The sequence below is a fragment of the Lissotriton vulgaris genome, chromosome 8 (assembly GCF_964263255.1).
Source record: "Lissotriton vulgaris chromosome 8, aLisVul1.2, whole genome shotgun sequence".
Taxonomy (NCBI): Eukaryota; Metazoa; Chordata; class Amphibia; order Caudata; family Salamandridae; genus Lissotriton; species Lissotriton vulgaris.
Genome location: NC_141696.1, coordinates 381410800 through 381424849, shown reverse-complemented (window position 1 = coordinate 381424849; position 14050 = coordinate 381410800). Strand labels below are relative to the sequence as shown.

The 14050-nt window shown below is 42.9% G+C and overlaps 1 protein-coding gene across 1 annotated transcript in view; it reads left to right on the top strand.

Moving 5' to 3' along the window:
- Window positions 1-14050, top strand: part of MYO16 (myosin XVI) — a 2821299-nt gene that overhangs the window by 1090488 nt on the left and 1716761 nt on the right. Inside the window, exon 11 of the mRNA XM_086934162.1 lies at window positions 10276-10386. Within this exon, the coding sequence (XP_086790288.1) occupies window positions 10276-10386 (111 nt within the window). The remainder of the gene's footprint in view (window positions 1-10275; window positions 10387-14050) is intronic.

Here is a 14050-nt window from a genome sequence, read left to right as displayed (position 1 = left end):
TCCTGCAACCCTCGCCTCTACACCTCGCTATCTTGTTCCGAGTAAAAACTGAAAACGGACTCGCCGAACCGGCGTGGGCGCCATCTTAACCTAGTCTTTCAGTGTGTCAATATAGTAAAAACTCTAACTGTGTTAATAAACGTGAAAAAACAAGAAAAAACAATGTGAGAAAAACAATGTAAGGTCTGCCAATGAATGAGATGTGAAATACGCCACTAAGTGAGCGCTAGTTGTGACAAAGTTGCTTATTTAACAATACACATGAACCATAAAAATGACAATGTACAATGATACAATATTAATTACAGAAAACATGAAAATTCGATTTTGTCATTGAGACCCTGTGGCTCAAGCGTGTTCAATCTGCGAATCCAGTATGTCTCCCTCTGTAGTAGTTGACGATTGGTGTCAGCATGTCCTTCCTGATCTATGGTTTCTAGTACTGTGTAACGCAATTGAGGAATTGTGTGATGTCTTTCCTTCCAGTGCATGGCTAGATTGGACTTCAGATTGCCTGTTCTTATTAGACTCTTGTGTTCGGTGATACGAACTTTTATTTTTCTGGAGGTTTTACCCACGTACACGAGCCCACACGGGCATTTGATGGCATACACAACTTTGCTCGTGTTGCAATCTGAGGTGTGTCTTAGTTGTATACGTTGACCTGTTTGTGGGTGTGTGAACACATCCCCTACCATTACGTTGCCACAATGGCCACAGTTGTGACACTTGACCATGCCTCTATTTCGTACTGTGCCTGTTTTTATTAGAGAATGTTTCAAAATCTCTTTTATGTTCCTGGACCTTGTGTGTGCTATTATGGGTTTGTCAAAGAACACATCCTTGAAATCCGTCTCCTGTTCAAGCACCTCCCATCTTTTTAAAATGCTTTTCTTGATAAATTTACTGGATGTGGAGTTTTTAATGACAAAAACCTCCCTTTTCAATGGTGTTTTGACTGTCTTAGTGAGTAATTCCTGTCTGGTTTTCTGACTTGCCTTCTGTTTTGCCTGCTGTAATACCTCATCTGGATAGCCTCTTTCCTTGTATGCCAAAACCATACCCTCCATCTCTTGGATACCCTGTTCTTCCTGTGAACAGATCCTACGTGCACGTAAGAACTGTGAGAAAGGTAGATGGTTCTTTAAGGATTGTGTATGGAAGCTGCTATAGTGCAGCGCATTGTTACGATCTGTCGCCTTTTTATATAGTCTAGTTTCCAAACTGCCATCTTTGATTTCAATAAGGATATCTAGATAATTGATGGCCTTCTCCTCCACTGTGTGTGTGATCTTAATTTGATCATGGCATAGGTTTAACTCTGTGAGTAAATGTTCCAACTTGTCCTTAGTGCCATCCCACACTATGAGGATGTCGTCTATGTACCTTACATAGAGCCTGAGGTTTTGTGTCCATTGGGGTTTCTGTAAGACATGCTCATTCTCATACTTAGCCATGAATATATTGGCAAAAGTCGGTGCCCCAGTAAAACCCATGCTGGTTCCTGTCCTTTGTAAGTAGTAGCTGTCTTGCCATCTAAAATATCCATGAAACAAACAGAAATGCAACAGTTCCAAAAGAAAAACATTTGTGCCTTCGTCATAGTCATGCTGTAATAACATCCATTCTACCGCCTCTAGACCCTCCTGATGAGGGATAGAGGTGTATAAGGCACATATATCAACAGTACATAACAATACATTTTCTCCTTGCATAATGGTAACTTGGCTGATCTTTTTTAAACAATCCGTGGTGTCTTGTATGTATGTGCCCCATTGTTGTACTAGTGGCTGGAGGTAGTGATCCAAAAATTTGCCTAATGGTTCATGCAGTGACCCGCATCCCGCTACAATTGGCCTGAAAGGGGGGTCTGTAGGATTTTTGTGCATCTTGGGCACCATGTATATGTGTGGCCTCTTAGGATGTTGTACCGTCAAAAATTTGCGAGTTTGCTCATTAATCCAACCCGTCTCCTGTGCTTTTTCAAGAATGGTGTTCAAAATAGTTTGAAAACGAACTGTTGGGTCAGTGTCCAATTTGATGTATGTGTTTTGATCAGTGACATGCTGATTCACCTTATCCAAATAATGAGAGTGGTTGAGTACAACCAATGCTCCTCCTTTGTCTGCTGGTACAATTTTTAACATATCATTCTGCGACAATTTAACCAGAGTTTGGTGTTCTAATCTGGTGAGATTGTTGTGTCTCGATTTAGTCATTGGAATCTGCTCTACATCTTTTTGAAACCTTGGTAAAAAAAGATGTAGAGCAGATTCCAATGACTAAATCGAGACACAACAATCTCACCAGATTAGAACACCAAACTCTGGTTAAATTGTCGCAGAATGATATGTTAAAAATTGTACCAGCAGACAAAGGAGGAGCATTGGTTGTACTCAACCACTCTCATTATTTGGATAAGGTGAATCAGCATGTCACTGATCAAAACACATACATCAAATTGGACACTGACCCAACAGTTCGTTTTCAAACTATTTTGAACACCATTCTTGAAAAAGCACAGGAGACGGGTTGGATTAATGAGCAAACTCGCAAATTTTTGACGGTACAACATCCTAAGAGGCCACACATATACATGGTGCCCAAGATGCACAAAAATCCTACAGACCCCCCTTTCAGGCCAATTGTAGCGGGATGCGGGTCACTGCATGAACCATTAGGCAAATTTTTGGATCACTACCTCCAGCCACTAGTACAACAATGGGGCACATACATACAAGACACCACGGATTGTTTAAAAAAGATCAGCCAAGTTACCATTATGCAAGGAGAAAATGTATTGTTATGTACTGTTGATATATGTGCCTTATACACCTCTATCCCTCATCAGGAGGGTCTAGAGGCGGTAGAATGGATGTTATTACAGCATGACTATGACGAAGGCACAAATGTTTTTCTTTTGGAACTGTTGCATTTCTGTTTGTTTCATGGATATTTTAGATGGCAAGACAGCTACTACTTACAAAGGACAGGAACCAGCATGGGTTTTACTGGGGCACCGACTTTTGCCAATATATTCATGGCTAAGTATGAGAATGAGCATGTCTTACAGAAACCCCAATGGACACAAAACCTCAGGCTCTATGTAAGGTACATAGACGACATCCTCATAGTGTGGGATGGCACTAAGGACAAGTTGGAACATTTACTCACAGAGTTAAACCTATGCCATGATCAAATTAATATCACACACACAGTGGAGGAGAAGGCCATCAATTATCTAGATATCCTTATTGAAATCAAAGATGGCAGTTTGGAAACTAGACTATATAAAAAGGCGACAGATCGTAACAATGCGCTGCACTATAGCAGCTTCCATACACAATCCTTAAAGAACCATCTACCTTTCTCACAGTTCTTACGTGCACGTAGGATCTGTTCACAGGAAGAACAGGGTATCCAAGAGATGGAGGGTATGGTTTTGGCATACAAGGAAAGAGGCTATCCAGATGAGGTATTACAGCAGGCAAAACAGAAGGCAAGTCAGAAAACCAGACAGGAATTACTCACTAAGACAGTCAAAACACCATTGAAAAGGGAGGTTTTTGTCATTAAAAACTCCACATCCAGTAAATTTATCAAGAAAAGCATTTTAAAAAGATGGGAGGTGCTTGAACAGGAGACGGATTTCAAGGATGTGTTCTTTGACAAACCCATAATAGCACACACAAGGTCCAGGAACATAAAAGAGATTTTGAAACATTCTCTAATAAAAACAGGCACAGTACGAAATAGAGGCATGGTCAAGTGTCACAACTGTGGCCATTGTGGCAACGTAATGGTAGGGGATGTGTTCACACACCCACAAACAGGTCAACGTATACAACTAAGACACACCTCAGATTGCAACACGAGCAAAGTTGTGTATGCCATCAAATGCCCGTGTGGGCTCGTGTACGTGGGTAAAACCTCCAGAAAAATAAAAGTTCGTATCACCGAACACAAGAGTCTAATAAGAACAGGCAATCTGAAGTCCAATCTAGCCATGCACTGGAAGGAAAGACATCACACAATTCCTCAATTGCGTTACACAGTACTAGAAACCATAGATCAGGAAGGACATGCTGACACCAATCGTCAACTACTACAGAGGGAGACATACTGGATTCGCAGATTGAACACGCTTGAGCCACAGGGTCTCAATGACAAAATCGAATTTTCATGTTTTCTGTAATTAATATTGTATCATTGTACATTGTCATTTTTATGGTTCATGTGTATTGTTAAATAAGCAACTTTGTCACAACTAGCGCTCACTTAGTGGCGTATTTCACATCTCATTCATTGGCAGACCTTACATTGTTTTTCTCACATTGTTTTTTCTTGTTTTTTCACGTTTATTAACACAGTTAGAGTTTTTACTATATTGACACACTGAAAGACTAGGTTAAGATGGCGCCCACGCCGGTTCGGCGAGTCCGTTTTCAGTTTTTACTCGGAACAAGATAGCGAGGTGTAGAGGCGAGGGTTGCAGGAGGCGTTTGTGAACGCACGACGGAGATTCTCAGTCTAGGCTCGAGATAGTAAGGTAAGCGGCAACTTGCGAGGGACTTTGGGCGAGTAAGGGACCTTCGGGCTTGTGAGGAATTTACATAGAACTTATACTTTTTGCAGAGATAGAAGATTAGAAGGTGGACTACCACTCGTTTATCCATTTGGGCGATACATGCGACTGGAAGAGGTAGGCGGCGTCTGGCTTTCAGCCTCATAAAGTTGAGCAAATTCCTGTTCTGTGCGAAATGGTTTGGTGTGCTTTTTTACTGGATTAGTTACAGTAGTGCTTTGTTATTTAGGAACACCTCATGAAACCCATAGCAGTAGTTCACGACATACAGACAGGTATGGCTTTTGGTTACAATTTTGTGTGCAGTGTCACACGTGGTGATTTTCAGTTTTATAGTACAGTGGTGGAGGTCACGCATAGTAGGCACTCGTTATGACAAACTTGCAAACAATGAAAATTGGTATATGGTGGAATGTGGGGTCCCACATTGACGGTTCTGATTACTATTGTTGTATCTGTTTAGAGCATCCCCTGACGAAGGTATTGTCATACCGAAATGCATTGGGAGCTACTGACAAGATGTATGTACATGGAGTAATGTACCAAGATTGAAGCATCAATCTCAAGACAAGAAAAACTTCGATTAAACAAAAGATGTTTTGCATCCGACTGGTTGCATGTTATTGTTTGGTACTTTAAAAAATGCTTTATTTAAAATTTGTTTGAAAACATTGTTATAATTGTTAAAACTACCGATAAGTGTGGTTGATCAAATACCCTACGGGGACGTGTGCATAGTGCATCGTTTACAAGCAGTTCTCTGTTTGAATCACTGGACAGACATTTTGCCATGTGGGCCTCTAATACCTTGGCCAGGTATGGATCAAGGGAATGGAAAGGTAATTTGGCAGTGTCTGAGGGTCCGCTCCAGATTTCTTCAGGAGGGAAATCACAACTACTTCTTTGAATGAATGAGTAATGAATGAATGAATGTTGGATTTATAGAGCGCGTGGTTACCCGGAAGCATCCCAGCGCTGTACCACTGGGGAACCCGTCCTGGCTTTCCCTGTGAGATGGTCCCTTTACTGGGCATCCCCAATGTGCAGCCAGGCATCCCCGGCGGTGATGGGGCCGGAGTGGAGATTAAGCAAGCTATTGCCCAGAGTTGCAGCGTGGGAGCCCATGGTTAGAGTGCCACCGAGGTGAGATTTATCAGGCCCGCTGACATTGGTCCTGCACCCGGCCGCGTCGGGAATTGAACCCTGGTCCCAGGCCGACCTCTGCCTCCGGGTCTGCTGCTTCTAACCGTTGAGCCACACTTCTCCACAAAGGCCTTAGGTACACAGCCTTGGGATAAAGAATTGTTCAGGAGAGCAAGGGCTGGTCCCGTGAGGGCAGTAAGGATTACTTTTAAGATGTGTGGAGGGCAGCAGTCCATGGAGAACCAGATCTAACTTTGGACAGCAGGGTGTGAAAAGTCTGAGCATCTATAGCCGGGAAGCAGTCGAGGGAACAAGGGTTCTTGAACCAGGAAGAGGTGTTATTCTGAGTAGTGTGTTTGGTAATACTGGCTTTAATAGAGGATAATTTTTCTATGAAAACATTATTCAGTGATTCACAAAGAGCTTGGGAGGGAGTGGGCCTAATTAAGACTATGTCGGGATTGGACAGTTCTTCGACAATTGTAAAGCAGTCGGGCTTAGTTTAGATGCAATGTGTAAAGGTTTTAATCAGTACTCAAACAGTAATAAAGTGAAAACACAACACAAGAAAAATCCCAAACCACTTTACAAAAATAGAAAACATTTTTATAAATAAAATGACATCAAAATAAAGAAAACAATATACAGAGCCAGAGATTATATTTTTACATTTAAATTAAAGATAAAGCTAAAAAGCACGATTTGCCAGCCACCGTTATCTGGTCGTGCTAGACCTGGTCAAAGCCAAACATAAACACCAACCATGATGGAACTGCCTTTAAGGAACTGGAGACACCTCCACAATTGCAGGGAATGAGAGCCACTGGATACTGACTTTCCTGGTATTCTGCTGTAAAAACCTGTTGGATATCACCAGGTACGACCATTCTGGCTCACGTGCTTCTCAGAGCCTCCACCCTCTGCCCATGAGAGTTGACCCACTGCCTATATGTTAGACAGCAGGGTCACCGCCAAACTTTTTTACTTCAGCCCTCTTGTTTTCTGGATTTTGTTTTTTGTTCAAATTTGGACTCTGTGCATTTACCACTGCTAACCATTACTAAGGTGATTGTGCTCTGCCCTTTAAACATGGTAAAATTGTCTGACACCCCATTGGCACAGTTAATTTAATTGTATAGTTAAGTGGTACTACACTTACCCAGGACCTGTAAACATTTGCTTGGGAGCAAGTAGAAATGTCATGTTCGGTGTCTGAGGAACTGAAATTTAACAAAAAGTCAACGTTAATGTAAAGTCGGATTATCACAATGCTGAAAATATCATTTATAAAGTTGACATTTTCTTGTCCTACCCATTAGTGCTTGCAGCCTGTTTCCTGGATCACATGACTAGGTGTAGTTGGCAGTTGCTATTTGTGGATTCCTCCAAACAGCCACACAATAGGGGGGCTTGTGGCTGGCAAAATGGGCCATTCAGACATGATGGGAGCATGTCTGTGCACTTCCCCACTTGCACTTCAAAGCAGCTGCCTCAGCCCTCACACAAAGAACCTCACACTAGCCTTTTGTGCACCCAGAGATCCTGGAACCAGTGTAGGATGGCAGAAATCCCAGACACTTCTGTGGGGGTAAAACTCCAGAGGTTTCTTCCAGCTCACAGTTGGCACCAGATATACAGTTAGGAGTCTCCGACCCACTATACTGTTGCCCGTGGCCTGTTGTGTACTTCAAAGGACTGCCTTACTGCACCAAGTGGACTGCACTGCTGCATAAAACCTACCCTGTCCCCCGGAGTACTGCCCTGGTGCTTGAAACCTGTTATACTGCTTGAACCCAGGAGTTTCTGAGTGACCCCCAAGGTGCCAGTTAGAAGGCCTCAGGGATAGAAAAGGCTCCAACCATCTTGAACCTACATCTGGACCCAGCCTGAGAGAGTACTGAACCTCCAAGTTGTGCCCTCCAGTCCTGGACCCTTATATATGGTGCTAAAAGCGCATAGACGTGTGAAACCAAAACCTGTGAAATAGAAAATCTTCACCCAAATAGAGTACCAAGAGGTATCTGCTCGCTGATCCGCCCAAGGTGCCTTACCGGTCAGTCTAATTTCACAGTAGCTCTTTTAATGTAGTTCCTATAATCCCAATAGGCTCTGCGCATTGTAATATTATATCCTATAGATGTAACGTAGGACTTATGTCTACTAGGTCTCTATCGAATATATTAAACTTAATTGTGAGTACCAGCTAGCTCAGAGGTCACTAGAAACTTTCTCGAATTCACAAGAAGGGATTCGTTTCTGACAACCGCATAAACATGACAACTTTGTTTCCCCAAGATAAAACTGATCTTCAGAGTCGTGGAAACAATAGATAGATATTTCACTCAGTCATTCGTGCCTGCTTCGTTTCATCAGAGGTGCAGGGAAAATAGAAAGACGGGCATTTTCAATAAAAACTATTTATTGAACAGTCTTCTTTCTCATACAGAAGAAATTAACTGCTACAATCGTAATACTGGCTGTAAAGTATAATGCTTACAGCAAGAAGAGTATTATAAAATAATACTGTAAAAGCATGGTATGGTTTCTAAGCCATAAAATACATACATAAATAAAGACTAAAAGTACTCAACTAGTGCTTCTAAAATACGCCTACCCCGATGTACCTAACCTAAGTCTAGTACGAGGGAAGAAGTAAGTGTGGTGTAGCATAAGTCTTGTATTCTTTTGCCAAGAATCTATCCAAGATTTCTCTTAGGGTCTAATCAGCTCCGTACCTTGGTTTAGAATGGAGAAGGTCTCCTATCTCTCTGTCTCAGGACTCGATTTCCCAACACCCCGCAAGGGGAGCTTGGAAACACTGGAGCTGGATTTCTCAGCAGGAGAAAAGACAGCGTCTCTCTCAGTGCGTCTGCTGGAGGGTCGGCTTCCTTCAGCACTTGCTGTAGCGAGATGCGTCAGGCAAGTAGATAGTCGAACTGCTCCAAACCACCGTGTGTTTGCTTGGGCAAGTGTGGGCATATTTATACCTTGAAGGTGCCGAGTTTGGCGTAAAGGTGGACATAATAACGTCATCAAAGAGTCTCAGTTCTTTATAAACTCCATGAGTTCTTGGACAAATCAATATTCAAGCAAGGGGAAGTCCCTAACTGCTAAAGCCAAGTTTTCCAAGAAATTGTCGTGGATTTTCGGAACTAGTGGAATTAGCCATGCCGTATTTGGACTGCATGAGCTATGTCTAAATATGGTTATGATTTCTATGCCTATGTAAGGACATGGTGATTTATACCTATATAAGGGCATGAATCAGGAAAACTACACTAGGGTCCTAAAATGCTATACAACACTCCTACTACATTCTGCTCCACAGCAGCAAATCATGTTCAACCACTTCTCGCAGAAGGGGTATCTGGCCTTGTCATGCCCACGTCAGCTACAGCCTGCAACTTCGTCCGGCTGGGATTTTTCGACTTCCAAAAAAGAGACTAAGGGCCTGATTTACATCTCAGTGGGCGGGTTACTCTTTCACAACCGTGAAGGATATTTCTTCCGCCCAAACATAAATCTCATTATATCCTATGGGATTTATATTTTAGCAGATGGGATATTAGGCACTGTTGTGACGAAGTAACAAATCTGCTAAGATCTAAATGAGAGTCTGAGTCTGAATGTAGAAATCTTCACTGCGTCTTTGTCCAGTGGGTACCCAACGAAAACGACTCCTTCTTGGACACAACTGACTGCCTTGCCTCACTGAACTTTATCATATGAGACATTTTTCTCTCAATATTTCTTCTGATCTGCAAGTAAGCAGATCCTGGGCCTAATCCACCTCGTGTTACCAAACTGCAAGGATAGCCATACGTGTCAATCTTGCCAATGTGTCACACGAACAGACACCCACGATTGTCTCTTTGAAAATTTAGGTGCTAATTTTCACCTTAAACTTTAAATATTCATAACTTTGGTTTTACTGTTTGAATTGTTGTTTCTATGTCAAATAATTTATTATGTTTTAAACTATTTTTTGTAAAATGGTGTGGGATTTTTCTTGTGTTGTGTTTTCACTGTTTAAGTGTTGCATAATTATAGTTTACACATTGCCTGTAAGTTTTGCCTGACTACTCTTGCGCACAGCTACCAAAGGGCTAAGAACAGTTTAAATTAATGTTTTTTGAGGTTCACCCTGAAAAGGATGGTGTCTTTTGCTTGAATAAGGGTTCACACTCTTCAACCAACTGCTCACACACAGGTGTATTCTTATTCTACTATAAACTTAAATTAAATAATGAGAGCAACAGGGACATAAAATACAAATGGGTAAACCAGCTCAATGATGCCCTGAACAGCACTCCATTGTATTAGATATAAGGTGAACTTTCAAAAACATTTGTTGAAATAAACTTAAATAGGGAGTCTGAAATGTCCCCAAAATGAAATAAACATTTTTTCTTGGAGTGCATTTCTTTACTTTTCGTGAGTTTTTGAATATGTTAAAATTCAGTGTACTGTATTTCAATACAAGGAATACATTAATTGCAAAACAGCTAGAAATGCAAACTTTTCAGTAAATTGTTTTGTTCTTTTAGGTCAAGCTAATGCCTCCAGCACCAAATGATGACCTGGCTACCCTGAGCGAGTTAACAGATAGCAGTCTGTTGTATGAAATTCAGAAACGTTTCAGTCACAGTCAGATATATGTAAGTTCATCCTAACAATTTATGAGACCTGCATTACAGTGGTTATGTTTTTGAGATTTGACAAATTAAAGGTTTATGCTCTGATGAATATGTGCAGAATAATGTTGCTTCACCAAGACATCATAAAGATACTTTGTGAACTCACAGGCCATATACAGAAAGAGGCAGTTTGCCCAATGCCTCATACAGACACAGAATTCTGAGAATGTTTATTTATTATAGACATTTAGTGTGGATCGGTTTGAGGGGCATCTTTAGAGCAGAGTTATGGAATACAAAGAAGAAGGTTTTGAAAATGAGCAAGGGAACATATTTCCAGGGTTTTCATTATGGAGTAAAGTGAGCACAGAGAATAAGTATTACAATTAAGATTATAAAGGCACCTTGTTCCCACCCCAGATTTCAACAGGTAAACTTGTAAAAAAATGTCCAGGCTAAACATTGCACATTCTGAGTTTTTCAACTCAGAATGATGGGAAACAGGCAGTCTTACCCAATTATCCTCTATTCTGAGGTGCAAAACGCAGAATGGAGATGTAGTGCTGCAGCCAGTTACCGCATCCGTCAACATGGTTCCACAGTATATGGTACTGAAGCCCATAGTTGGCTTGTGTGTCTCGATTAGACTACTAGGAAGAAGAACCATCTTGATAAGATAAATTATAATGACCTTTATCTTACAGATGATGAAGGTGACAGATTAATTCAATGAGAAGTAGGAGGAGGGGGTAGACTACTCATTCATGGACATGCAATATAAAAGATGACGACTCCAGAGACAGTAACTGATTAGCATGTTGTTTGTGAGACACATATATTTACAACAAGGGGTGGTGAGGGACAGAGTCTCTGAATTAAGCAGAAAGCTCTCACCCAGTCAAGAGATCAGGGCTAGATCCAACACCGTTTTTTAGCTCACTGCACCATCCCAGTTTCAGAACCTGGCTGTATGCAAATTAGTCTGTTCCTGTCCCAGTGCATGATGGGAACAGGGCAAACCAAACTACAAAAGCCAATTCTTACACTGGGAAGGAAACAAGCTCCCGGGGACCGGTTTCTGGCATTACAGCCGTCTTCGGCCCGGTTTGCTTGAATCCTGATGGTGCAATGAGCAAGGGTCTCACATATGAGAATACCCTTCCACGCTTAGGGTGGACAAAAATATTTACAACAAGGGGTGGTGAGGGACAGAGTCTCTGAATTAAGCAGAAAGCTCTCACCCAGTCAAGAGATCAGGGCTAGATCCAACACCATTTTTTAGCTCACTGCACCATCCCAGTTTCAGAACCTGGCTGTATGCAAATTAGTCTGTTCCTGTCCCAGTGCATGATGGGAACAGGGCAAACCAAACTACAAAAGCCAATTCTTACACTGGGAAGGAAACAAGCTCCCGGGGACCGGTTTCTGGCATTACAGCCGTCTTCGGCCCAGTTTGCTTGAATCCTGATGGTGCAATGAGCAAGGGTCTCACATCTGAGAATACCCTTCCACGCTTAGGGTGGACAAAAATATTTACAACAAGGGGTGGTGAGGGACAGAGTCTCTGAATTAAGCAGAAAGCTCTCACCCAGTCAAGAGATCAGGGCTAGATCCAACACCGTTTTTTAGCTCACTGCACCATCCCAGTTTCAGAACCTGGCTGTATGCAAATTAGTCTGTTCCTGTCCCAGTGCATGATGGGAACAGGGCAAACCAAACTACAAAAGCCAATTCTTACACTGGGAAGGAAACAAGCTCCCGGGGACCGGTTTCTGGCATTACAGCCGTCTTCGGCCCGGTTTGCTTGAATCCTGATGGTGCAATGAGCAAGGGTCTCACATCTGAGAATACCCTTCCACGCTTAGGGTGGACAAAAATATTTACAACAAGGGGTGGTGAGGGACAGAGTCTCTGAATTAAGCAGAAAGCTCTCACCCAGTCAAGAGATCAGGGCTAGATCCAACACCGTTTTTTAGCTCACTGCACCATCCCAGTTTCAGAACCTGGCTGTATGCAAATTAGTCTGTTCCTGTCCCAGTGCATGATGGGAACAGGGCAAACCAAACTACAAAAGCCAATTCTTACACTGGGAAGGAAACAAGCTCCCGGGGACCGGTTTCTGGCATTACAGCCGTCTTCGGCCCGGTTTGCTTGAATCCTGATGGTGCAATGAGCAAGGGTCTCACATCTGAGAATACCCTTCCACGCTTAGGGTGGACAAAAATATTTACAACAAGGGGTGGTGAGGGACAGAGTCTCTGAATTAAGCAGAAAGCTCTCACCCAGTCAAGAGATCAGGGCTAGATCCAACACCGTTTTTTAGCTCACTGCACCATCCCAGTTTCAGAACCTGGCTGTATGCAAATTAGTCTGTTCCTGTCCCAGTGCATGATGGGAACAGGGCAAACCAAACTACAAAAGCCAATTCTTACACTGGGAAGGAAACAAGCTCCCGGGGACCGGTTTCTGGCATTACAGCCGTCTTCGGCCGGGTTTGCTTGAATCCTGATGGTGCAATGAGCAAGGGTCTCACATCTGAGAATACCCTTCCACGCTTAGGGTGGACAAAAATATTTACAACAAGGGGTGGTGAGGGACAGAGTCTCTGAATTAAGCAGAAAGCTCTCACCCAGTCAAGAGATCAGGGCTAGATCCAACACCGTTTTTTAGCTCACTGCACCATCCCAGTTTCAGAACCTGGCTGTATGCAAATTAGTCTGTTCCTGTCCCAGTGCATGATGGGAACAGGGCAAACAAAACTACAAAAGCCAATTCTTACACTGGGAAGGAAACAAGCTCCCGGGGACCGGTTTCTGGCATTACAGCCGTCTTCGGCCCGGTTTGCTTGAATCCTGATGGTGCAATGAGCAAGGGTCTCACATCTGAGAATACCCTTCCACGCTTAGGGTGGACAAAAATATTTACAACAAGGGGTGGTGAGGGACAGAGTCTCTGAATTAAGCAGAAAGCTCTCACCCAGTCAAGAGATCAGGGCTAGATCCAACACCGTTTTTTAGCTCACTGCACCATCCCAGTTTCAGAACCTGGCTGTATGCAAATTAGTCTGTTCCTGTCCCAGTGCATGATGGGAACAGGGCAAACCAAACTACAAAAGCCAATTCTTACACTGTGAAGGAAACAAGCTCCCAGGGACCGGTTTCTGGCATTACAGCCGTCTTCGGCCCGGTTTTCTTGAATCCTGATGGTGCAATGAGCAAGGGTCTCACATCTGAGAATACCCTTCCACGCTTAGGGTGGACAAAAATATTTACAACAAGGGGTGGTGAGGGACAGAGGCTGAAATGCCAGAAACCGGTCCCCGGTAGCTTGTCTCCTTTCTGGTGAAGAATTGGCTTGGTAGTTTAGTCTGCCCTGTTCCCATGATGCACTGGGCCAGGGACAGACTGATTTGCATATAGCCAGGTTCTGAGCTGGGATGGGGCAGTGAGATAAATAACGGTGATGGATCAAGCCCTGATCTTTGGACTGGGTAAGAGTGGTCTGTTTAACTCAGACACTCTGTTCATCACCACCCCCTTTTCTAAATCGTTTGTGAGACACCGCATGTTTTAATTAATGGTGAGGACTCTTATTGACTTCCAGATCCAGTTTGTGGGGACAGAAGGCTGACAGGGGCTACTGGGCCTCAACTGTGGTCCTGAAATCTATCCTACTATAGCTTGGC